This window comes from Monodelphis domestica, chromosome 1 (genome assembly GCF_027887165.1).
Source record: "Monodelphis domestica isolate mMonDom1 chromosome 1, mMonDom1.pri, whole genome shotgun sequence".
Classification (NCBI taxonomy): Eukaryota; Metazoa; Chordata; class Mammalia; order Didelphimorphia; family Didelphidae; genus Monodelphis; species Monodelphis domestica.
Window position 1 is genome coordinate 13,598,086 of NC_077227.1, and position 27,737 is coordinate 13,625,822.

Below are 27,737 nucleotides of genomic sequence, written 5' to 3' on the forward strand. Positions count from 1 at the left end.
TTCTTCCTTCCCAAACTTTGCCTAAAAACCCAAGCTGCCCATGGAGCCAGAGCATCATACGTCGGACACACATACTGACAGGTTTAGACAAGGTGGAGATCCCATCAGTGGTCCATTTGCCCTCTGCCCACAGCTAAGAATCAATTATGAATGCAGCTCCTCATAGATAGTCCAGCTTGCATATTGTCAGTGCCAGGCATGCTGTTTGTGTTAATGGGGCATGCCCTGGAAGGCTGCCATCTGGTCATGATTCACCAGGAAGACCTGGGCCCAAATGTTACCTTGGCAACCCAGTGGAGGCAGGTTATCTTCCAGCTCCTCTCACTAAAAGCTCCACATTGCCACACTTTGGGCCATCCTTTGTCACCTACCCCAGAGAGAAAGTAGCCTGGCTGTCCAAGAAGAGGGAAACCTTCAGCTCCAGTATTTGAAATGAAACCAGAATGCTCACATCTCTACAGCAGAAACTGAGGTACATTCTCTGTTTTGCTAATGATAAAATGTGTCTGCACAAAAGAAAAAAAACAATAACTCAAAGTGAACTGTTGGTAACAGGGAAAAGGTGGTGGATATTAATTAAGTCCCACATTTTCAATTTAGAGGCAGAACATTCTCGTCCATTTCCACGAGTCCAATAAAAGCAGGAAATGATAAGAATGGGACCTGGGATGCCACAGGAGTTCAGGAACCTGACAAATGAGAAAATCCCCCTTCTTAATGAAGCTTAGTCATGAAGAGTCGCCTAAACATCCCTGAGTAATTAAGTGACTTCTTTAAGGTCACACAGCCAGTAAGGGTCATGGTGTGATTGAAACCCACTTTTTCCTCAATCCAAAATCAGCTTTCCAGACACTATCCCATGTAGACCAGTTTAGATAACATCTTTGTTTTAACAAATCTTTAGGTGCTACATAAATGCTAGCTAGTATTATTGTAAAAATTATTAAAATAAATAGTAGGCTAATATTCTGGATAAAATGATAATCACTTCTGGAGTTTGCAATGTTTTATTTGTAAAATAATCATAGAATATATTTTGTGGATGCTTTTAAAACCAGCTTTCTTGTACCTTGCTTACCACTCTCAATATATAGATTTGTTGTTCTTTATCCCAATCCAACCTCCCATAAATTATGACTCCTCCTTTATGAGCCATAATAAAAACAGGACGTGAGGATGATGTCAGTGTCAGCTGTTTGAACAGCTTTGTTTTCTGAACTGCTATTAGAAAGCTTGGAGAAGAGATGTGCTGGGATTATGATTATCATTAGATACCGCAACAGCATTGGACTTTCTCAGAACGGTGGAAGGATATATCTCTACAAAAATAATTTTCATAGATGTCAGGAATTAGTCTTAAAGATTTTTTTCAAAAAGGAATTTTTTTTGAGTAATAAAGTAATGAAACTGGAATAATGGCTGGAAAGCCAGTTTTGAAGTCAAGAAGTCCTGGGTGAAAATCCCAACTCCAACACCTACTGGCAAGATGACTTAGGCAAGTGTCTTGACCTTTCAATGTAAGAAACTCATGAGTTTCAGGTCTGTATTTGTGGAAGAAGATTCCCAGTATGAGAGTTCCTCATACCCTTGGAATTGAAAATTTGGACTAGGAAACACATTAGTAATGATACTAGGGATATTCTCATTTAGGGAATTTCCATCACTGCTCAAGGATTTTGTCTGAGATGCTCTGGAGGAACCTGAGAAAAGACACAGGGAACAAGAATGACTACATAGTTCTCAGTGAATATCATGATCAAGGCCTTTTGGTTGGTATACAAATGAGCACTAATTCATGCTTTTTCATTCATTCAATTCATTCATTCATTCATTATTTAATAGTGTGGACCAGATTTTGGGGTAGAAGTTGTACATCTCAGAGCTTTCAACCATGGCCATCATCCCTTAATTATTCCCAAAACCTACAGTAAAAATAGATATGGGAAAGTGAAGAAGATAAAAATCCCTTGGAGAAGTGGCTTGGATGCACATAGCTGCCATCACCAGTATGCCTCTTAATTTTATACAATTCTGGGTTTATTAGTGAGAACCTTGGCTAGAGAGTGGGAATTCTGAAATACTACAGTTGGGTTTTTTTCTTTGTTTCTACTCCATGACCTTTCAAAAAGAAGTCAGTCCCACTCTATTCCCTGACTGATTCTGTGTTGACTAATCAATAACAGAGAGTTATATTTCATGGTGATGTTTGGAAAAGATTTCTTTAAAGAGTTAGACTCTGGAAGATAGGTGATGTAGAACTTAGGATGCCTTTGGTTCTTTTAGCTGGAGGAGGAGGGAATCTATCTATCTATCTATCTGTCTATCTATCTATCTATCTATCTATCTATCTATCTATCTATCTATCTATCCATCCATCCATCCATCCATCCATCCATCTATCCATCCATCCATCCATCTATCTATCTATCTATCTATCTATCTATCTATCTATCTATCTATCTATCTATCTATCTATCTATCTATCTATATCTATCCATCCATCCATCCATCTATCCATCTATCTATATCTGTCTATCTATCTATATCTAGCTATCTGTCTATCTATCTAACCATCTATCTAACCATCCATCTACTTGTCTGTCTTTCTATCTGTCTACTTATCTGTCCAGCTATCTTCATATCTTGTCTATAGTTTGTACATCATCATTTGTATGTTGTCTTCTCATTAGATCATGAGGTTCTGAACAACAGGGACTGTTTTTTTTTACCTGTCTTTGTATCCCAAGTGCTCAGCAGAGTGCCTGACAAATAGTGGGAGTTTAGTAAGTATTTACTGACTGAATGAATCTATGATCCTTTGACTTAATTTGCCCATTGCTACTCAGAAATGTTTCCAACTTCTTACAATTCAACCCAAACCTTGTTTCTGAAATGGCTGTCATTTTTCAGCTCCTTATCTGTGTGAAAGTTTTGAGAACAGTTTTATTTTCCCCTCTAGGTTACTCTCTTTAGCTAAAGGTCCTTGAGGCAACTGAACATACTGTTTTTTATCAGGTCTTTTTTGACACAGAGAACTTTCAATGCAGAGTGATACAGCTTTTGTTGTTTTCCAGTGCTATCCATCTTTATAATGTTTTTAGGGTCTATGTAGAGGTGAAAAGCAAGCCAGAGAAAGAATGATTAAGCACCCTTATAATGTTATCTTATTTCTGAATTTTTATTGATTGAGATTGAAAGGAACGTCCAAGAGTCATGGTGTGAGTTTTTCTGGTGTTTAGTTGGCCATGGGTCTGGGCCCTGTGGCCTCTTATCTCAACATGTCTGTTTGATTCATCCTCACACCCCTTTTAACCACATCCCTGAATTCCAGTAAGGTTTATCATTCCAAACCCAGGTGAAGCAGCCTGAATTCTGGTGTGAGTTGAATTTCTGCCAGTGCCTTACTTGTCTCAGGTCCACTTGGTGCAGACGAAAGTTGTAGTAGTAATAGTGATGGTGAAGATGATGGCATGGATGTAGTGATGGTGCTACTAGCTAACACTTGCATAATATTTTATGCTTGGCAAAGTGGTTTTAATGCATTTCCCTTTAATTCCCTCCATATCTGTTAGGCACCTGCCGGGAACCAGTCACTGTGCAATCAAAAACACAAACAAAATGGTCCCTAACCTTAGGGGATGGATGTCTGGAAAGAATGTAAAAGGCATGAGATGTTGGGGGGGGGAGAATTTGGAAAAAGGAAGAGTTCTCAAACTCAGAATTTTGCAAATGGAAAGGAATTTAAAGAAAGCTTGATCTGAGAAAACACCATATTACAGGCACTGACTAATGGGTCTTCTCAGTTCCATCTGGTCAGAAGAACACACAACCTATTGAAGGCTTGCAGAGTAGCCCTCCACTCTTAGGCTCACAAAGGATGGGATGTGTCTTCTCTGGACCAACAATGACAGAGCTGGGAGGGACCAAGATCCGTATAATTTATAGCATTCTGGATGTGAAGACCAAGCAAGAGGCTCTGCAGGTAGGCACCCATGCTGGCTAGAGGGGCAGTCCTGGCTTCATTTATTGTTAGCAAAGGCAGAGGCTATCAGGCCAACCATCCACAGCTGTGGTGTGGGGGAGGTTGATGTACCAGTGGTGCTATTTGTCATCGCCCCAGGAGCTCAGTTGGCGCCCAGCCAGGGACATCAATCTGGCCATGGTTACTGAGATGCAGGATGCTTCCAGCATTGCAGGTATATTGATTTGTAAAACATAAATCTATGATTCTCCTGTTCCCTGTCCAATGTCCATTAACAAGCTCAAACTCTGTGCTCCTTCCAGGAGCTGGTATTCAGACATGTGTAAAAGCTGGCTGTCAAGGGGAATAGAGGCAAGAAGACTTGGGCAGAAAAGTTGTCATGAGGAAACAGAGAAGAAAAAGGGCCACCCGTGTTGCTTTGCTCTCCCAGCATCCAATGCATACTTCATCTGCACTCCCTACCCTACACTCACATCAAGCCTTTAACCCCTTTTCCTCTGCTCTATCTCCATCTAAGTCATTCTTAATCTTAATTTCTTATTTCTGTTCTCCTTTCTTCAAAGCTTTGTCATTATTTTTTAGCAGTTAGCAAGAATTGTTTTTCTCTCTCTTTCACTAGAAAAGGAAAAACAAAAATCTTGTAACAAATACACAGTCAAGAAAGATAAAATGACCACATTGGCCATTTGCCAAAAAAATGTATGTTTCAGGATATACCGTAACTGCATCACTTGTCTGGAAGGAGGTACATAGCAAGGTCCCCTAGAATCACGCTTGGTCCTTACATGGATCAGAGTTCTCAAGTTTTTCAAAGGTTGTATTTTCCTTCCAATGTTGTTATTGTATGAGTTGTTCTCCTGGTTCTGATCCCTTCACACTGTATCAGTTAATACAAATTTTCCCAGATTCCTCAGAAATGATGTCCTTCATCACCACTTCACAATACTATTCTACATTAGTCCATATAGTACATATAGCTTTGGGTCTGGAGTCAGGAAAACCTGTGTTTGAATCTGGTCTCAGAAATCTTCTTTCTGTGTAACTCTGAGCGTCTTAACCCCTTCCTGCCTCAGTTTGTTCTTCTGCAAAATGGGGATAGCACCCATCTCCCAAGATTGTTGTGAGGTTCAAATAATATAAGTGCAAATCCCTTGAACCCCAATATTTCAACATTAGAAGAGACTTGAATGAACACCTGGTCCAGGCCATCCCTGAGCAGATATCCCATTTTCTGCATGCTTAACAAGTGATCATCTAATACAGCAATTGGCAGATAGTAAACACTATATAATTTTACTAGTAGTATTACTGTATCCAGATGTCATATTTGGTCCTAATATCTCCCAGTTGTTAGTACTGTACCTTTGTTTCCTCTTCCTTGCCACCACAAAAGAGCTGCTAAAAATAATACTCTCCATATGGAACTTTTGCTCTTTCTTTGATCTCTGAGGTATAGACCTAGGGTGCTATTGCTGAGCCAAAAGGCAGGCCCAGTTTAGTAGAACTGTGTCTTTGTGCCCCAAAACTTCTTGGGATTATAGATTTAGAGGGAAGGGATTTCCAAGGCCCTCAAGAGAAAAGCAGACATAAAGCCACCTGCCTGATGTCTTCACCCAGGCAGTAGTAGCTGATGCCTGGGAATGTCCACACTATGGACTATTTGATAATTTTGGCAGTACTATATGACCTCTATTTTATCTGTCTACTGATCTCCATTAAAGAGAATTTTTACAGTAAGTTTCCCCAATGCTTAGATACCACTTAGAGTGTTATTAGGTTTGGCCAAAAAAAAAAAAGAAAGAGAGAGAAAGAAAAGAGAAGCAAAAACTTAATTTTAGACTGCTGACTCTGCAGAGTAAAATATTAAATGACTTGTCAGTTGGAATGGAGTGGGTGGACAGAGCTGGGGTTCTGACTTGCCAAAGAACTCAGATATAATTCTCATTTTTTGCCAAGAGCTTCCCCTCCCTGTACCCCCCCCTTAACTTTGCTTGTCATGGGAGACATTTGGAGGCTTATGTTTTGAGCTCATTTATTCAGGCAACAGAGCTTTGGCCTCAATAGCTCAGCTGGTGCTAATTGGGCCAGTTTTATGGAGTCCAATGAGTTCTACCTAGGAAAAAAAACCAGATTTCCTCATATTTAACATTTCTTTCCTGAGATCTCTAGTGGGAGAACTATAGAGAGAATAGGGAGAGTGGAAGGGAAATTTGTAAAATATTTGTTCCTTCTCTTCAGCTATTTGCAGTTTCCATCTATAATCCAAAGCCCGTTCTTTCACCGGATTCCAGGATATCAAACCTTAAAGAAACTTAAAATGAACATCTGGTGCAGTCCATCCATCCCGTTTTCTGCATGCTCAACAAGTACCCTTCAGCCTTTGCTTATTCAGAGCTCACACCCCTCTTGGTCACACTAATTATTAGGAAGATTTTTCTCCTGATGTTGAACTGAGACTCTGCACTATCTACCCTTCTTGGTTCCACTTTGTGTTTTCCAACTCTTGAGCTACGTAATCTTTAACAGCTGCCTCCACTCTTCTCAACTCTCTACAACATGGCCCATTATCCTCCTCATTCTCCCCAAACTGCTCTCCAAGAAGCCCAGTCCCCTCCTGTTTGCCAAATACAGTAGGCTTTTTCTGTCTCAGAATTATAAATTTAAGGGATTTCAGAAATCATCAGATCATTTCCCAAATTGCAAACCTTGACAATATCCCAACAAATAGTTATTAATCTTTTGGTTGAAACCTTTCAGTGAATAGGGAGCTCACTACTTCCTAAAGCAATCTGTTCTAGTTCTTGAACAACTTAAGAAGTTAGTCAATCAGTGAGCATTGATTAAACACTTGCTGCATGTCAGGCATTGTGCAAAGCATGGAAGGTATCATTTGGGACACCTACAGCCATGAAACAAGATGGGCCAGAGATATGGTGACAGAGTGAGAGACAATAGAACTGGCCAAGTGCTGTGCCTGTATCCTTCCACAGCACTGAGTAGATTTTCAATGAATAATTATAGGAATATGTTGATGAGAATCATATACAACAGGGAATCATGAGTGGGTTGCAACCTCTACTAGTGGAAGGAATACTTACACTGATAAGTTCTACCTAGGAAAAATTCAGTTTCATTTAATATGGAAGTATTGGGAAATTTAGCTTTATGTGTAGCTGAAGTCCACCTCTTGTAATTTCAACTCATCAGTCCTGGGTCTGTAGCCTAGGGGCACCCAACAAGTAAAATCCTTCTTCCCAATAATGGTCCTTTACATAATTGAAGGACTGTCATCATGGAGCCCTCAAGCAAATATGTCTATTCTCATCAAACTTGATCAGAGCTCAGATGCTGTGCTTAAGGTTGTGGGTTATGTGTTTTCCTTTGTTTGGATTTTTATGTTTAGCATAGTTCTTGGCACACAGTAAGTGCTAAAAATGCTTCGTGATGGAATTTATAACATTGATGATGGTAGTGGAGATTTCTTTCAAGTATGGGTTGGATTAGATAGCCTCTGAGGTCCCTGCAGCTCAAAGGTTCATTGTTCTTGTTCAGTTGTTTTCAGCTATGTCTAACTCTTTCTGAGGAAACTGAGGCTAACATGGTTTATTGATTTGCCCAGGATCACACAGCTATTAAGTGTCTGAGGCCAGACTTGAACTTAGGAATATGACTCTTTCTGAATCTAGGACCAGCACTCTATTCAATGTGCCCGCTAGCTGCCCCAATATTCATTGAGTCTTTCAAATGATCCACTGGTCTAATCTGAGTAATGTTCTGGTCATTTAACAACTCCCTAGAATCAGCATTTGTTCCTCATTTTTATTGAAGCATCTTATAAAGCTCCCCTTCCTCACCTCTATGTCAAATATCTTTGTCCTTTGGGAAGCCAAAGGACATTTTCATCCCTTAAACTGACAAATGATTCCCTGCTCTTCCAGGAACCCTTGTCCTCCCAATTCTATTACCGTCTTTCTAGCTCTTCATTTTCTTCAAAGCATTTTTCCTTTGATCTCCTTTTGTCTTCTCAAGATGATGTGATCAGTCTGTAACAGAATTTGAAATGCCTTTAGGATTTTTCATTGTGAAATCACTAAACTGTGATCTTCAGTGTCCTTTGGTGCCCCAAAGCTCTCACCAATCCAAGCTTCTCTCTTTGGATCCACAGTATATTAAATCTGGAGCTTAAAGGGAGTTCAAAGGCAATCCTGGTATTTTACAGTTTGGGAAACTGAGAGATAAAGTGACTTCCGTGTTGCACAGATAGAGAGGGCAAAGGTAGGATTTGAACCCAGCTCCTTTGAATCCAGGGCTAGTGTTCTTTTCCATAGTACCAGACTGCCACCATCTTTTTCCTTTCTTCGTAGGGATAAATGACACAGTTATTGAAGAGTTTTGATAGAAGGCACTTTCTTCCACCATTGTTTTGTGTCTTTTTTCAACATTTCAAAAATAAAATCACTGTACTTGAAACCATAAAGTAAATTAGATTCATGAGATACACAAACATTGTTAATTGTACAGTGCCCTGGAGTTCCTGGGATATCTTGGCCAGACTTTTGAATATTTTAAAGCAGCAAATATGCCCATCTCCTATGTACAGCAAGATACAAATCAATCTCTGGTCCCCTGCTAGGAAAATAGAATAAATTATGAGAAGATAAAGTGCATTCTCAGTGGAAAGAGTATCTACAGGGGCTTTCTTTGCTGACATTGCTCCAATGAATTCTCATCATAACTCTGGTGTTCAGAGGATCTTGGAAATATTAAGAAATAGTGTTTGCTTTTGTAATCACCTGGGTCTGGGAAAATCCATTTTGTAGGGTTGACACTGTGCCTGGTCCCTTTAGATGCAAATATACTCAGCCGTTTGTAGAACAAGCAAACTCAGCTTCTTCTCCACACCTACCAACACCATCCTGACAGCAACCACCAACAGTTTTAATAAGTGAAAGCAAAACAGGGAATCCTTGTTAGATAGTTCTAACCCTGAGCAATGATGGCTTCCGTTAACCAACTACTTCAGTAGCTTTACCTCTTCAAGTAAAGAATCCATAATAGGATTCATTCGATTCACAAGTATTTATTAAGTACCTATTATGTGCCTGGCACTGTGCCCAGTAGTACAGACTGAGATATCATATAAATTAAATTTAAAAAAAACTATAATCCAAATATATTCTTTATAATTTGGAGAGGGACACAGTAGCATTTGTATAATCAAGAAAAGACTCATAAAAAGGGAAGTGTTTAAGCTGAGTTCTGAAGGGGCTTTTAGAGAGGAAGGTGAGGAGGGAGTCTATTCCAGGAGAACATCCAGGGCAAAAGTGCAGAGATTGGAGATGGAGTGATGAAGGGTCATGTATGAACAACACCAAGAAGGCCAGTTTATCTGCAGGAGAGAGTATAGAAAGGGAAATGGCAAAAAAGAATTCTAGAGATATAGACGGTAGTGAAGGGCTTTTCATGTGTTCAGTAATGTCATTCAAATCCATCCTCCTGGACATATCTGAAAACCTCTAGGGTAAGAGAATGACCAACAATGACTCCCTAAATAGATGGTCTCTCTCAGCATCCTGGTCCTTGACTGCTAATCAGCTCATAACCCCAGTCCTAACTGATCCTTTTCAAATTTCTTAGATCCAGAGAGTTGTTTAGACACTAGACTTGTGTGGACATTAAAGAATAAATAGGAACGTGCTTTTAGGATCACAGAACCCAAAATCGGGAAGAGGTCTCAGACACCATCTAGCCAAATGCTTACTATACATCTGATGAGTGTTTACTCACCCTCTGCTTGAAGACCTCCACGGAGGGAGAGCTCAGTACCTACAAGGGTCACTCATTCCACTCTGGGACAGCTCTTGTTATCAGGAAGACTATCCTGATACCCTGCCCAGTGAGCTTTTCTCTAGCTTCTACCTATTCCTTCTGATTAAGGGACAAACAACTCTCATCTCTCTTCCACACAACAACCTTTAAAGACCAAGTCTCTTCTCCTCTGGCCAGAATTCCCCAATTCTTCCACGACTCCTCATATGGCATAGATTTAAGATCTCTCTCTTTCCTCATTGCCCTTCCATGGATGCACTGAAGCTCATTAATGTCCTCCTGAACTGTAGTGCCAAGAAGTAAAGACTGATTTCCAACTGTGGTGTGAGCAGGACAGAGGATAGCAAAAGCATCAGCTCCTTATTTTTAGCAGTTGGGCTTCTTTTAATGAAGCCAAAGATTACTTTAGCTTTCAAGGGAAGTGAAATTAAGATATGATAAATTATGAACTAAACAATTAGGCAATGATGAGAAGGATAACAGAGTCCAGAGGGCATTTGTCCAGAAATATCTTTGACTCTGATCTGGAGATCCACCACATTATTCCAGTCCAAGTCCTCCAAGATGGAAGGTGTTAGTATTATCTAAGAAAAAAAGATGTTTTATTTGTTTGCTCATTTTTAAATGAAATGTTAATAAGATCCACCAATGAGTATTTAAATAAGAAAATATTATTTGTTTTGGTATCAGAGCTAAGTTAAGTACTCTAGGCTTAGATATAATGTAATGGGCACCAGCATGGAGATGAACCAGTACTTTGGAGACACATCCAGGCCAGTTCTTCCTAGAATTTACTGCAGGCAGTGGATGTTGCTCTCTGTAGAGGATAGGGTGGGGAATGAAGAGGGAAAGAAATCCCCTAACTCTTTTTAGGCAGTCGCATGGCTAACTGGTCTAGGTATGTCCCAGAAGGAATCCAAGTGTACCAAGAGAGAGAGACAGAGAGAGAGACAGAGAGAGAGACAGAGAGAGAGAGAGAGAGAGAGAGAGAGAGAGAGAGAGAGAAGAATTTTTCTTTAAAAACAAGACAAAATGAAAACATTTGTATTGTTAATTCAAGTAAAACATTTTGATGCATGAAGAATAGGGGGAAATTTAGAGAAAAAAGAAGAAACAAAGTGGTTCTTATACCTATTGAGGGGGCACCTGCTGCCAACCATTTTTGACACAGTCCTAGTCCCATGGATGCATAAAGACCCCCTAGTAGGAGACAGCAGTTCTTCAGCAGGAGCATAAATATAGCCCTATCCCATGGCATACCCCTTGGGATGAGTCTTACATTGGCATCCAAACCATTAGCCCTTAAGATAGACCCAAACATAGAATATGAACTCATTATGTACAAATCCATAATGAGTTTGGATCAATTTGGGAGGAGGGGAGCATATAAACAAGCCTTGAGCTTTCAGATACCAGTTATTGTGATCATTCATACTATCTACAGGATATAGTGAAGACAGAATCAATTGATGAAAGAGCACAGGACACGAGGGTTAGAAAACTTACTGCCTTTGTCCTAGCTGTCCTAGCATGTCCTAACTGTCATGCCTGGAATGCATTCCTTCTTCTCCTCTAGCCTGTAGCATCCTGAGGGTCTTTGAAAGCCCATGCTTAGGTGTCACAGCCTACAAGAGGCCCTTATTAATCCCATTATAGGGGCCACCCCCCATCCCTTTGTAAAATATATTTTTCTGAGCTCAGGAATTGTTTCTATTTTTCCTTTCTATTTTTTTCCTTTGTGAGGAAAAGTGTCCTTATCAAAAAAAAAGGTATTTTTTTGAATTGAATACAATTAAATGAATTGAGGTAAACTCAAACAATTATTCTTACATTATTGAACATGATTTTTTAAAAGAGATTCCAACCTCTTTTCAGCCTTTTTCATTTTACCTCAGAGCCAGAATTGATTTTGGACTGGAGAATTATAACTAAATAACGTAGCCATTAGAGTAGGATCCATAAGGTGATTATCATTAGTATTCATGATGGCCATCATAGACTTATAAGCTCATAGATGTAGAGCTGGAAGGGAATCTTCCTGTGCCAAGGGTTCTTCACCTTGAATCCATTAACTTTTAAAAAATATTTTGATAACTAATTGAATCTCAAGGTTGTTGTTTGGTCATGCCCAGTTATATTTAGGGTTTCTTTGTAAAGATAATGGAGTTATTTACCATTTACTTCTCCAGCTCATTTTCAGATGAAGAAACTAAAGGAAACAAGATCAAATGACTTGCTCAGGGTCACACGGCTAATAATCATCTATGGTTAGCTTATGAAATCAGGAAGGTGTCCTCCTAACTTTTGGTTCAGTGCTCTATCCAGTGTACCACCTAGGTGCCTATATTTCTATACAACTGGATTTCTTTGTAACTCTATGTATTTTTTTTTTCTATTTTTCAAGTCATGATTCTGAAACAGGGTCCATCCAATTGGTAAAGGAACAAAGGGATCCAGATACCAAAAAAGTCAAAGAACTATTGATCTAGTCAACCCCTCATTTTATAGAGAAAACTAACACCCAGATAAGTGAACTGACCTTTCCAAAGTCTGACATGGGATTGTGGCATCATATCTAAAGCTGGAAGGGACCTCAAGTCATCTAGTCAAAATCCCTCATTTTATAGTTGGGTAAACTGAGGCCAAAGGAAGTGAAGTGAGTTGTGAAAGATTTGACCTGTGCCTGGGACTCCAAAACCAATGAGTTTTTTATTGTACTAGGCTGATGGTTAATGATGACTGTAGACCTCTTGTAATTTTTTTTAAGTTTACTGATGGGGAAGCTGGATGGCTCAGTGGATTGAGAGCCAGACCTAGAGATGGGAGGTCCTGGGTTCAAATCTGGACTCAGACACTTCCTAGCTGTGTGACCCTGGGAAAGTCACTTAACCCTCATTGCCTAGCCCTTAACACTCTTCTGCCTTGGAGCCAATACACAGTATTGACTCTAAGATGGAAGATGAGGGTTTAAAAAAATAAAAAAGGTTTACTGAGTACTTTCCTCGCCAATAGACCTGGGAGCTAGGTAGTCACGTTATCTCCATTTTACAGATGAGAAACTGAGGCTGAATAAGACTTACTGATTTACTTATTCATAAGCTGCAAAGATAAAATTCAAACCTTGATCTCCTGTCTCTAAATCATGCCCCTTTTCCTTTCAGGAAGCTACACCATTAACATATATTAGATAAACCACTTTGCATCCTTGAGGTTCCCTTTTCCTTTTCTGGGAGTCAAAGTCCCTCTAATAACAACCAGGCAGGGTTGTCGTGGGAATCGAACAAAGCCCTGGATGGAAATCACTTTGTAAACTGGAAATTTAACAGAATTTAACGCAATTTAACAGAAGATACTGTTTTGAATGTAATCGTCTCCCCTCATCCTCGTTAGACTGATCGAACTATTGCCTCAGTTCCAGGCAATGAGACAGACAAGGGAAATAATAGAATGTGGGAGTTTCACCAAATCTAATTCTCACTTGCTTTATGTGTTTTACAGTTCTTTAATTAAATTTTATGTTTCCATTAACAAGCATTTACTTTCTTCCTCTCCCATCTCTCTATTTATTGGGGGGGAGGGGGAATGAACAACCAAAGCCTTGTAAAGCTTATGCAGAGTTGAGCAAAACATATTCAACCTTGGCCATGTCCAAAGCATATCAATCCATCCCTTCTCTTTGGAGGTAGCTGGCATTCCGGAGTGTGCTAGAGCTGGTTTGTTAAATGTTCCATGTGAGCATTTACACATCAGAAATCAGCGAAGGCTACAAATCTGGGCTTAATTTATTGCTTTGTTGATTGTCTAGACATAACAGACAGACGGAGAAAATTGCCATGATGCAAATTAAACTAACAACTTGTCTCATATACAACTCTTGAAGAGTCAGTTGTTAAACACTTACTAGCACACTCCAGGGAACGTCCTTCATCATCGGTCTTCTGGATTCATTGTTAGGAATTGCTCGGATGAGAGTTCACAAGTCTTTCAAAATTGTTTGTCTTTACATTGTCATTATTGTCCCAATTGTCCTGCTGGTTCTGTTCCTTTTACCCTTTAGGGGTTGGTACAAATCTTCCTAGTTCCTTTGTAATGAGTCATTTTGCCACAGAAAATAATTTTTTAGGTAGCATGAATCTAATTTTTCAAAATAAATTCTCTTCCTAATTTGTAGGAAAATGTGATATATTTGTGTAAAATTTTTAAATAAATGAGATAAAAATCACTAGTAAATAAGCTAATAATAAATGAGAAAATAAATGTTTGATTTTTAAATTAAATAAATGAGACAAAATATCTAATGTTTATGATCACATTTATGTTGAAATCATATATCTTAAATGCATTCCCAATGATTTGATGTAGAAAATTATTTAAGGATTCTACATAGAATTTTAAACAAAATTTTAATTTTAAATAAAAATGAGTATCAAGTATTTAGGAAAATGCAAATGACACATATATGCCAGGCATAGTTATGAAAGTCTAAACGATCTGTTCCTGTCTCTCCACAAACCTTAGGAATTCAACCAAGGGCAGTGGTTGGAGATTTTATAACTGTGCGTTTATGTGATTCTTCATATTGAAGAGCCATATTTTTTTCCAGCATCTTATTCTCATGTTTAAAGTATCTGCTCTACCCTAAGGAGAGTCATTAATGCTTTACTTATCTTTCATCTTATGAATGTAATCCTTTAATTTATGTTAAACTTACTTTATATCTACTCCTAAAACATTCCAGGGTCTTTGAAGGCTGAAGCCTGTGCTGAGTCCAACTTTCCTAGGGAATATGAGCAAAGATTAAAGTGTTTGCTCAGGATTTCGTGGGCCTTAAAGCCCTAGGAAGATGCTATGCCAGCATCCTAGCAGAAAGCAAGTTGGTATCGTCTCGAGTTTTTACTAGAAAGTCACTTTAATGACTTGGTCTTTACAAGTAATGGTAAAAGTGGTCTCGTGAGCCGCCTGGCGAGGGTTCATGCACGCGTTAGATCATTGGCTCGTTGCTATAAACCCATGCTATGATTTTCTCTAATGTCCTACAGTTACTCTTGACCTAGATGTGTTAAATCAAGCCCTGGCATGCTATTCAGTAACGTAGATTTTTAGACTTAATCCTATCTGTCTTCAGCAAGGTTTTGATGCCTTTCTAGAAAATGGTTTTACATTTACACTGCTGAAGACACGTGTGTCTTTCACCGGCGTCATTTAGTCTACATGGGAAAGAAATTCCTGCGTTGCTCATGTTATCAGATGTGTCGGATTCTGCACCAGGAGACCCATTTTTCAGGGCCTTCTGAAAGATTTGCCATGGGATTCCTTCACACCAGCCTTTGAAGATGGGGCAGCAGCAGCATCCCCATTTTTCAGCTGAATCAATTGAGGCTCAAAGAAACAAAGGGAATTGAACACAGCCACACATTTAGGTCTGAGGTTGGAATCAAAGTCGGCTCACCCGACTGAGTTCGACCCTCAGATATGCATGTTCCTATGTTCCCCTTCATTTTTGGTTGTGAACATAGCTATCTCGGGTTTCTATCGGCACATGGACAGCAATGGAGAGTGGAGAGAGAGCCTCGTTACAAATCCCTCAGAGAAGGTGGCTTCTTCTAGATGATCTCACAGCCTCCAGAAGAGAAATTGAGGAGGCAATAATTTTGTCATGCTCTGACTTGGTATTCCATTCTGGGAACTGCTGCTCATTGGATAGCTGGAGAGTATCCTCCTTGGAGGACAGAATTGAGGAAGACACTTAAGTTCAAACTATAGGAGAAATGGTTTGGGGAACTGGGGCCATTCAATCTAGCAAAGAGAGGACTCAGGAAATCCAGGGTGTCTGTGATCTGATGGTTGGGAAACTTCTTTGAGCCAGAGGATGGAGCCAGGAGCAATGGGTGGCCATGACAAAATGGCACATTCTACTGGATGTGAGAACAAACTTCCTAATGAATGAGGAAAGTTGCCCAAAGCAGAATGGATCACCTTCAGAGATGAGGGAGTCACTTCATTGGAAGTCTTTGATTCAATTAATCAGTCAATGAGTCTTTATTAAGCCCCTAATAGAAGGATCCTGACTGTGAATTGAGAATGCAGAAATTCAATCAACAAATATTCATTGAGTGATACATACAAACATATGCATAAATAATAACATAATATAATCTGCAATAAAGTAATCTCAGAAAGCAAGGACTAGAAAGGAAAGTACAATCTGTGCACTGATGGGAGATGGACTATTTCAAATGTGAAGGACAGGAAGTAGACCTGTTTGGTTACATCGTGGGGAGTACCATATAAATGATCTGGAATATGAAGACTGGATCTGGTTTGTTGTTTTGTCAAGGAAGTTCTCAAGAATAGATTGGGATAGATGGCCTTTGAGGTTCCTTCTGTGCTGTGATTCTGTATGATCTACTCACACTGTCTGCCTACTTGAGAAAATGGCAGTTATTTTATTATTTGGAAGCTCATGTGTCATTGATGATGATAATGATGAATTCAGAATCACTTTGCATTTTAAGATTGATTTGCTCATGTGTCCATGTGCAAGCAGCCATTGGAATTTCTTGACCAAACACCAGAGCTCTTGCTTGGCTACCCTTGACTGAGCTTCAGAGATATTGGTGCTGCTGCTGAATTTTGAATATTTACTTATCACAAGCAGAGGAGGCTCTTCCATGAGTCCTCCGTGGCTGTCATCCTTGTGTTACTTTCTAATGAGGAAAGGCAGTTTTATTTCTTTGTTTGTTCATTCTTCCCAGAGTCACAGTGCAAATTGGATTCCAAGAAAAACCACTAAGAAATAGGCAATGAAATAGAAGAAAAATTAAATTTTGCATTATGATAACTGGAGGTAGGCATCATTCCTTATTATCAGCAATGCTGATTAAGTTTATTCCTCCTTAGTTAATAAAAAAAAAAACATCTTATCAAGACCTCATATGATCTCAGAGTACCCTGGGTAGAATGAAGAAATAAGCGTCAAATGCTCTTCTCTCTTCCTACCTGGGGTCCCTCTGCTCCCAGGTGGTTTCCTTCTCTTTTCCCAGAGCCCACCACCTTTTTTCCAATTTGGAACTTGTGCTTTTCCCTTGGAACTTAGCAGATTCCATGAACACTAGCAAAAACTTAATAAATTAAATATATATATGCATATATATACCTATGTATACATATATATGCTTGTTCTCCATTCCTAATAAACAAATTCAAGCTAGATTACTATGAATCAATGATAAAATCTTAGTATGTTACTCCTTCTGAGCTTATTTGCATTTTTAAAAATAATTGTTGCAAAAGAACTCAGCAGGTATCACATTCTGGCAACTAAAGACCAGCTTACTTGAAATAGCAGCTGAACACATATTTTTTTCTGGAGTGGTGGCCATTATGAGGAGCCCCATGAAACTAAAATAAGTTTCATAATCAACTCTAATTCAGTTGATAAACTTGTATATATCCCAAAAGGAAGGAACAACAGGCTCCTGACAATGTGATTGCTACTTGAAGGAAAGTGTTACACCAACATGATTAGTACATATGCTCCCACCCTGATGAGGTCAAAGAAAAAAATTATTAAGACCTGGAGACCCTCATCCACAATGTTCGGAAAGAAGATGAGCTTGTAATTCTGAGTGACTTTAATGCTAGAGTAAGCGAGACTGTGAGTTATTAGGAGGAATAGAGTCAGAAACATCAACAGCAATAGTCACTTAGTACTGAAGACTTGCATGTCTCATGACCTTCTCATGACCAACAATATCTTCTATTTACCTAAATGCAATAAAATTTCATGGACAGACCTTCTCAGCAAACACTGGCACTTTATAGATTATTTTATCATAAGGAGAAAAGACAGACAGGATGTGAGGCTGATGAAGGTCATGTGTGGCACAGAGTGCTGGACCAATCATAGACTTATCCTCTCTAAGCTAAACATTTTCATTCAACAAAAGCAACTACCCCAAGGAAAGATGACTAATACAGGACTTAATGTCAATAGATTAGAATGCTTTTCCATGTATGAACAACTTGTACTTTCACAGATTTGGTGTACATCAATGCATTTACTCCTTTGAACCAGAATACTCAGAAACAACAGGATTTGTTTGATGAAAATAATAGAGAAATTCAGTAGCTACTAAATGAAAAATAAGAACTTTACAGGGTTTACCAGCAGGATAGTTTGTTCATCTCTAAGAAGTCAGTGTTTAACTGCAACAAAAGTAAAGTGCACATAAAAATTAAAGAGATGAAGGATTCTTGACCTAGTAAGAAGACCAATTAAATTCATTTTTATATTCAGAGGAACAACCCAAAGTGCTTCTATGATTCCCTGAAGGCTATTTATAGGCCAAAGATCAATGTTGCCCTACTTGGTACTGATGAAACCACATAGATCAGTGATAAGGACATGATCCTGAAGAGAGGGACTGAACACTTCCACAGTGTTCTCAACAGACTGTCATTAACCTAAGTTGAAACCATTGACTATATATACCTCAGGATGAAGTCAATCCTTTTCTAGCCAAACCTCTAACTGAAGAAGAGTTTTGAATGCTATTAGGTTCCTCTCATGTGCCCAAAGGCCTGGTGCTGATTCCCTTCCAGCAGTGATTTCCAAAGTGGGGGTGGGAGATTCATTGTTCATACAATGACTGAAATCTTGAGTTATATAGCAAAGGGGGTTATCCTCTAGGAAATCAAGGTTGTCTCCACTGTCCATATCTGTAAAGGGGAAAGAAATAGATTGTCCTGTGGCAACCACAAAGTGGGGAATGTTGCTGTCTTATTCATTGCTCCAGTGTAGCTTTATCTTATTTTTATTTTTTAATTTAATTTTTTATTTCATTAATTAATTTATTGATTTAGAATTCCAGTGTAGCTTCACAAAGAGCTGAGGGACAGTCAATATGGTGTTTGCTGCCTGACAACTCCATGAGGAAAGCAAGGAGCAGAACAGAGATCTGTGCAGAAGGATAAAGGTCTTTGATACCATCAGTTATGAGGGCAGTTATGAGGGAGATCATGGCAGCATTTGGTTGCCCTGAGATGTTCATCAGTATTGTAGGACAGTTCCATGATGACATGTTTCCATGGATTCTGGGCAATGGAAGATGTTCTTGCATTTTCCCAGTCACCAATGGAGTGAAGCAGGCCCGTGTGCTTACTTCCATGCTTTGATGTTATTGGATACCTTCAAGTGAGAACAAAAATAGCATCAGGGTCAGCTACTGAAATGATGGTGAATTTATTAATTTGAAAGTACTACATGCCAAGACTAAAGTGGAGAGAGAGCTGGCGTGTGACTTTTTGTTCACAGATGATTGTGCATTTAATGCAGCTTCTGAAATTGAAACAACAGAGTATCAATTGACTCTCTGCCCTTTGTGCTAATGTTGACTGGACAAGAAGAAGAAAACAGAGGTTCTCTTACTAGCCAACATCAAATCATCCAAAGGAAGATGTAGCAAATGTAGAAATTTTGAATGCTATGGATAAGTTCACTTACTTTGGCAGTATTCTTTCCAGGGTTGAAACATAGATGATGAGATTGATACACATATTACCAGTATTTTGGAGGCTCTAAAGGAAAGCATGGGAGAAAGGACGTATCAAGTCACGTACCAAACTGAAGGTCTACAGAGCTGTTATACTAACCTCATTGTAGTATGCTTCTGAAACCTCGGCAGTCTGCCAGCATCATGCCAGGAAACTCGATCACTTCCACATGAATCGTCTTTAGAAGTTTCTGAAGATCCCCTGGTAAGATAAGAAGCTGCATGCTCAGGTCCTTTCTCAAGCTAGACTGCCAAGAATTCAAACTCTGCTTCAGAGAGTGCAACTCTGTTGGGCCAGACATAATTTTCAAATACCAAACTCACATTTGCCTAAAGAACTATTTTAGGGAGAATTAACACCAGGGAGGAACTCACCCAGATATCAAAAGAAGTGATTGAAGGAAATGCTAAAGATCTTTCTGAGGAATTCTGGTATTGATTTTGAGACATGGGAGACACTGACACAGAACTGTCCAGCATGGCATCCACATGTCAAAGAAGGCATTGTGCTTTATGAGCAAAGCAAAATTGCAATAGATTAAAAGAAATGTGAGATGGGCAATTTTAGAGACATCTCCATCCCAAATGTGCATTTGGACTATTTTGTGCTTGACTTGTGGTAGAGCCTTCCAAGCTCATATTGGTCTGATCAGTGATTAGTTACATACTTTGTCCACTGACCCAAATATAGTGATACATATTGGTACTCTTGAGTATGAAGGATAACCATTGCCCTTCATTGTCTTTGCTTTTGTATTTATATACTTGGAGCTTAGTAGATTCCTTAGTACACAGCATACACATAATCAATATTTTATTACTATTTATTGGTTTATTCATTTCTAATAAATTCAAGCTAGGTCACTTTGAGTTGTTGATAAAATCTTGGTATGTCACCTCCTCTGGGCTTCTTTCCAGTTAAAAAAGATATGTATTATTATTCTAGTTACTAGCAATGCTCTCACTCAAAGATGTCAAATTCTGGTGGTGATGCTTAAAATTTGGAAAGGTGATTCTTTAAGGACCATTATAAGAGGAGAGGAGGTGTGCCTCAAATCCAAACTCATAGGAGAAGCAGTATGGCAGAAGACAACATTTGGTTGAAGTCTTGGATTGAATCCTGGCTTTGATACCAATTCCTTTGTGACTTGGGTAAATCCCTTCTCTACCATCTATAAAGTGAGTGAGTGACTTAATCAATCCATCAATATGAATTAATAAAGTACCTACTCTGTGTGAGGCTCTGTGCCAAGCGATGGATAATAAAGACAAAAATGAAATTGCCCCTACCTTAAGGGAATTAAATTATAGTGGAGAGATAGCATGTATATGTGTGTGTGTCCATCATTTAAAATATACATATATCCCTAACTATATCTATACCTATGTACCTTTCTATATGTTTATATATAATCTATCTATTGATCTATTCCTACATCTATGTCTATATCTGAGGGCAGCTAGGTGACACAGTGAATAGAGGATCACGCCTGGAATCAAGAAAATTCTTCTTTACTTAAAATCTGGCCTCAGACATTTGCTAACTGTCTGACCCTGGCAAGTCACTTAAATTCTGTTTGCCTCAGTTCCTCATTTGGAAAATGAGCTGAAGAAGGAAATGACAAACGTACAATACTTTTTGCTGAGAAAATCCCTAAGAGAGCCATGAAGATTCAGGCAGAACTGAAACATCTGAACAATAAACATCTACATCTAGCTATCTATGGACATATGGTGTTTAGAAAGACCATAGAAGATAAGCTGTGCTCAGGGACAACCAGCCTCTGGTATGAGGGCTTGCCAAGCCTCTTGGAGGACTACTGTCCACCTGTCATTCAACACTCATATGTGGCTCTAAGAAGCTTTACCCTGTGTAATGACCCCACCTAGGTAAAACCATCTGGGCATACTGGCCAGACCAGGTGGAATGTAACTGCAAGCCTCAACCTCATACATGAGTCAGGGAGATGTCGATGCCAAGCATTTGAAGACTTTTTCCAGCATAGTGGATGGGTAAGAATAATTCATTCCAATGTCCATGAAGGTGGCTGAAGCAGTCATTATGGAGCTATTAGAACTTGCTGAGATCATCCACTACATCCTAGGTCGTCGCCAGCCATCTTGACTTTCGTCTTTCCACTGGACTTCAATGACTCCTAAAGAGAGGGTGAGACTGATGGCATGCTACAACTCTGCCTCACTTAAACACAACACATGGGCATGCCAAGATACCACTCTATGATGCCATTGGTCTTCTTTGGAAACAAAGGATACACCATAACAATATCTATATCCTACTAGAGTGGCAGCATCAGGGAGTCAATAGGCAACAATTCAGGAAGTTTCAAGTAGCTCCTTTTCAAGTCATCTCAGTGCACCAAGCAAATCTCCAAGAGTATTATTTGCAGAAAAGGTGGTGACCTGCATTCCTGGGGGAAGTTCCCTCACCTAGATTTCCTTTTACCAGTCAAATCATTTCTCTACCCCCTATCCTAACATTTATTTCCCTTTTCCCCTTACTTTATCACAGCAGATCTACATTTTGTTTCATAACATCAATCAGCTTATTCAGAGATCATTCGGTAGTAAGAGAATCAACAAGCGCTATTTGAATACTACAGCTTTTGAGATGAAATGTGGGAAAGATGATTCAAGTTTTCAGACCTGTAACTCAAAGTAGGATCCTTTAGGATTCAGGAGCAAAATCAAGGGCTGACTTGATATAAATGTTCTTTGCTAATCTAACCAAAGAGTCAGGGAGCTGCCAAGAGAAACATGAAGAGATGGAATTACAAAGTTCATCATCTTAAGTTCTCAAGGCATTACTCTTTCCACTGCTAAAAATGGAAAGAAGGATATAGAAATGTAATCTCAGCACCTATTAGCCTCATTGGAATGGAAATATTAAAAGTTATGCAGCCAGACCTTCCAGGATAAATATAGTCCTGATATGTTGTTCTGACCCAACAGTGAGCTAACTAGAAAGGAATATGCCTGGAGAAAATAAAAGCTTTGGTTTCTGTCCCCCATTTCCCAAAGGCCATTTACCATCTGTGTGACCTTGAGGAAGTCATTTAAACCCTCTTCGTCTCAATTCTCTGAGCAGGTGGAATACTTCTGGATTTTCAAGATCCCTTAAATTTCTCAGTCCCGGTCATAATCTCCTTAGAATGGCAGCTTCTTAAAAATGGGAACTCTCTCCATTTTGTACTTGTGTCCCCACTACTGAGTACAGTGTCTGACACAAAAGCGCTTAATAAATGTTTATTCATTCATTCTTTCATTCAGTGACAAGATAATTTCATGTTGCTTCTCAATATGATAACGGATTTTCTGGGGAAATGTTTCCCACTCTGCCACTTTTTGTCTTTATTCAATTCCGTCACCCATTAATAGTCATCTATAATGTAAGAGACTTTGTTGAGACTTTGAGGATACAGGGGGCTTGCATTCTACTGGTTGGTTGTAACTCTTCAACAGCTAATTCAATGTAAAGTCTAGGCACTAGTCCTGTAATTTCCATGCTTATAGGGAAATCCACAGTGAGGAAATTCACTCTCCCAGGACAACTTTGTACCTTACAGCCTTAGATGGTGGCCTACAGCACTGAAAGGCAATGAAATTCCCCAGGGTCACACATCTAGTATTTGTCAAAGTCAGGACTTGAACTTGGGTCTGGCTGCCTTAAAGACCAACGCTTTGTCCATCCCACCTCTCCCTGGAACATGACATACAAAGTAATCTCAAGAGACCTTGTTGTCATTGTTGTTGTTCAGTCGTGTCCATCTCTTTGTGACCTCATGGACTATAGTATACCAGGCCCTTCTAGCCTCTAAGCCACTAAGCACTAATAAGCGGGCTGGGGGCAAGAGGAGGTTTGCAGGTTTGTGGATCATGAAAGCCTAAAATAGCAGATGCCACCTGAGTTAGGCCTTGATGTTTCTGAAGAGTCTTTGGGGATAGAATGGAGGTAGAATATGGATTATATTATTAACTATAGAATCATAAAGGACATTGTATAGCCCCCCACATTAGAAAGGACTAGGTCTAAAACAACGGTGATAGCTCAGACAATTTGTTGTTTTGCCTGACACATATTAGACATAATAAATACATGTTCATTGATGGACTCATTGATATTACTTAAAATCCTTCAAGAAAAAAGGGATAACTCCAAAACTAATCCTAGCCCCCCTTCTAACATGGAACCACTTTTACCAATAGAGCATTTCTCCCTATGCATAATCAGTTTGGGCAGTGTAGTATGGCTGGACAGAGGAAGAACCATGGGATCAGAAACACCTAGATTCAAATCCTGCCACATTCTCTTGATACCTCCTGGCTAACTATGACCCTAGGCAAGTAATTTAACCTCTTTGTGCCTCTATTTTATAGCTGTAAAGTGAGGGTGGGGTTCTGATGTTCTTCCCAGGAAAGATAAATTCAATAAATTCCCCATAGCAATTTTTTGATAAGTTACAGATGAGGTGCCTGCTTATAGCAGTAGAAGTCTGTACACTAGGAACGCCACCTCCTATTGCTAAAATCATGGAGGGTGGGGGCAGAGCCTCATCAAAACGAGTTCCCTTTCCTTCTCTTGGTCCTCTATGGAGACTCAAAAGAGCCTCCCATTCCCTACTGAGTAGCCCTTAACCTCAATAGGAACCATTCTGACGAGTGACAAATGATGGAAAATTTATGGTAAAACTCCAAAGCTTTGGGTAACTAGGAAAAAGTGAATTTTTAATTTGCTCCTCTATTTTATTTCTATTCGTGTTTGGGTGGCAGCAACCTAGAAATGGCCAATGATGTCTCCTCCCTCCCCATACCTTTCCTCAACTGAGTATTGGGACTTCTTTTGGTTAAATTTTTAAAATATATTTACATCTCAAGTAATTACCGTGTGGTTCTCTGTGACCCAATCCACAAGCATTTGCCAGGTCATTCTCCATGCCAGGTACTGTGCTGGGAGCTAGGAATATGAAAGCAAAATGAAGATTAAGCCCTGCCCTTAAGGGGCTTATACTCTACTGGGGGAGGAGATGTACCAGTCTATAAATAAATCCAAATAACCTGTGGAAAAGAAAGGTGTTTTCTTAAGCACTTACTACCCTGGGATCATAAGTACAAGCAAGATAATCCCTGCCTTGAAGGAGTTTCTTTTCTAATAGGGGGGAAATGAAGGGCATGCAGTAAAGTTTTGCTAGCATTTAGTTGATTTCTATTTTCAAAGCTAGGATGTTGGGGAGGTGGGGTGTGAATGGCAGGATGGCATGAAGTTGGCTGGGAAGTAAAGACGTTAGTCTAGCCCTTGTGAATCGGAAGACCAGCTTCTCAAGTCAGTTGGTTGGAAAAGGAGATTTTTAAACATGGCAGGATGAGGATGGCTCCAGGGAATTGAAGTCCACCATAGGAGGAAAATTAACAAGCATGGCAAAGGTATCCTAGAGCAGGTGGCACCAGAGAGGTTCAAAGAAGAGCAGAAATTTTGAGAGATGGAGCTGAGGAGGGAGTAAACTGTCTGAGTAAATCCAGTGAGGTAGAAGATGTGAAGTTGAGAGAATCGCATTGTTTTGGAGAGTGTATGAAGGCAGAAATGGGAAATAAGTCTGGAAATGTAGAGGAGAACCAAAGTGGGCTTCGTGCTCCAAGTTCAGAGCAGTTGCTGTTTTATCCAAGAGGAAAAAAATCCTTGTGCTGCCAAGCTTGAGAATATTGCAGTCTGGGGATGATCCTGGTGCTCCTATATTCAGAAAGTTCCAGTGGCTTCCTGTTGCCTCTGTTTGGCTTTGGCAGTTCTTCACAGTCAGTCCCCAAGTCAAGACAGTGAGCAGTTATTACACCCTTACTTGGTGCCCGACATTGCCCTAAGGGCTGGGCATAAGCAAAAAGAAAGCCCTAAGTGAGCTTACGGTCTCATGGAGAAGGTGATACAGAAAAGGGCAGTAAAAAAAGGGAGAGAGAAAATCCCTCGTGGGGTCAAGGAGAAGCCCAGACAGCCAGGAATAGAACTGGGAAAGGAGTAAAGGGATGAGCAGAGAACTGCCTGGGCACTTCCTCCAAATGGAGATTCTGGAAGAGGCTCATCAGGCAGAGGATGGAGACACAGGATGGGAGATATCTTCCTGGGTGAGGAAGCCTCAGAAGTTGCAGCATCTTCCTGAGCGAGATGTCTGCTGACATGGTTGAGAGGTCCAGAAAGTCAAGAGTAGAGCTCGACTACTGTAATAGATTTATTATTAGGCTGCCTCATCTAGAAAATGAGGGGGTTGTTCTAGATGACCTCCGAGGTTCCTTCCAAGTCTAAATCTGTGATCCAGTGGTCCCATGAGATCGCTGTGCTCCACTTCATGCAACCTAGTGAGCCTTCTCACTGCTCCTTACTATTCCCTCTGAAATCTCCATACCTGGACAAGTCATGCCCCATATTTGAAGTTCATAACTTCTCCCCATCTTCTCTTTTCAGATTCTCAATTTCCTTCCAAGGAAATTGAGCTCAAAATAAGCCTTCTCTTACAGAGGACTGTGCTATCTCTCTAACATCTAAAACTCCTTCTCCCCTTACCTGTCAAATCACCTTGTGCTTGTTTTATACAGATGTATAAGTAGGAGCAGCAAGGTTGTCCAATGGATAGAGCACCAGGCTTGAAGTCGGGAGGTCCTGGGTTCAAGTGTGGCCTCAGAGACTTCCTTGATGTGTGACCCTGGGCAAGTCACTTAACCCCAAATACCTAGCCCTTACCACATGCCTTAGAACCAATACTTAATATCAGTTCTCAAATAGAAAATATGGGCTTTAAAAATGTAGATGTGTATATGCTTTCTCCCCCATTATAGTGGGGGATCCCTGAGGACAAGGACTGTTTTCACTTTTGTTGTGTCTGGCACACAATCAGTGCATGATCCTTGTCTGATTGATTGACTGGTGGAGGCAATATGGTCAGTCTTCGACCTTTGGACGAATATCTTAACCTTTCATAATTCTTAAAGGAAAACATCTAATTGATTCCTTAAATACCAATAGATATGTGTAGGTCAGACTCTTAATTTGGAGTCAGGACTAAGGGAAGTGAATTGGGAATCCTAACTTGCTTCAATCGTATCATTTTATTCCCTAAGAAGAAGATCAGGCATGAAGCTGAAGTGATCTAATCAGTGATGTTCAGCCTCCTGGATGGCTGTCTTGGTGTGCTGGACAAGAATGGACAAATGGATAACCATTGAGGCTAAAAAGCCAGGAATGGGAAATTCACTTGGAGAATGGCAGGAATCCTTGAACACCTCCAGCAAACAGGGCAGCAGTTCTGTTTGGGGCGGTTCCGACAAGGTTTCTCCCAGCTTTGTCTGATAGTCATGGTCTGGATTTAGCAAGCCTGGGCTGCCTCTGCTGGCTCAACAACTGATTTTGAATCTTAAACTGGAAAGGTATTTGGGGGGATTAAAGGGTGGAGTGTAATCTGGACCACCCAAGACGTGAAGAACTACAGACAGAAACCGGCAGAGAAAGGCAGGACTATCCAGGCCTCCAGAATTTTGCCAGAGGTATGGAAAGCCAGAGGAAAAAAAAAGAGAATCTGAAAGCAAAAAGGGAAGAGTCTGTCTTTAGCCAGAAGTTTAGGCATGGGAACAATAAGGAAGGAAAACCATTAGAGGAGAAATGGTCAAAGAAGCATCTTGATGGGATTCTTGTGAAAACTTAAAAAGAGGACCTAATTTTTCTAAACCCTCACCTTCTGTCTTAGAATCAATACTGTGGGAGTTAAGTGACTTGCCCAGGGTCACACAGCTGGGAAGTGTCTGAGGCCATATTTGAACACAGGACCTCCCATCTCTAGGCCTGGCTCTCAATTCACTGAGCCACCCAGCTGCCCCCCTAATTTTTTTTAAGAGGAAGGGAATATGTTTCTTCCTATATGCCTTGTTATGAAAAAATAGTGGATTTCTGATGTGTGATGATGACATTCTTGAAGCTACTTAGAGAGAAAAGAAACTGAGATTACCATGAGAGAGAGAAATGAGGAAGGCTTAGCAAGTCTACTTATAAGGGTTCTGTGTTCTACTTCAGTTGGGAAGGCTTATCTTTTTGATTCGTTTGGTTCTGAGGTGGATCATCATCATTATTGCCATCGATGCTGAGAAGCAAGTGGCTACATATCTGAATTTTCAGATCATATTTCACAGCAGAAAAATAAAAAGCCAGATTCAGTCAAAACTTCCTTGCACAAATATTACTAATATGGAAATGGGTCTTGATCAATGATACTTGTAAAACCCGGTTGAATTGCTAGTTGACTACAGGATGGAGGAGGGAGGAAGGGAGGAAAAAAAAAAACATGAATCATGTAACCATGGAAAATCTTCTAATTAATTAA

General features: G+C 39.8%; 1 protein-coding gene across 4 annotated transcripts in view; it reads left to right on the forward strand.

The window, feature by feature from the left end:
• The window catches only part of PRKG1 (protein kinase cGMP-dependent 1), a 1,271,158-nt gene that overhangs the window by 999,030 nt on the left and 244,391 nt on the right, over nt 1-27,737 (forward strand). The window contains exon 1 of one of the 4 annotated variants that reach the window (XM_056819201.1): nt 23,200-23,335. The exons of 2 other annotated variants lie outside the window; for them this stretch is intronic. In XM_056819201.1, coding sequence (XP_056675179.1) covers nt 23,330-23,335 — 6 coding nt within the window. In that variant the 5' untranslated portion in view covers nt 23,200-23,329. Of the gene's footprint in view, nt 1-23,199; nt 23,336-27,737 lie in introns of those variants that run through there. One more of the 4 variants, XM_056819221.1, reaches the window with a different exon arrangement.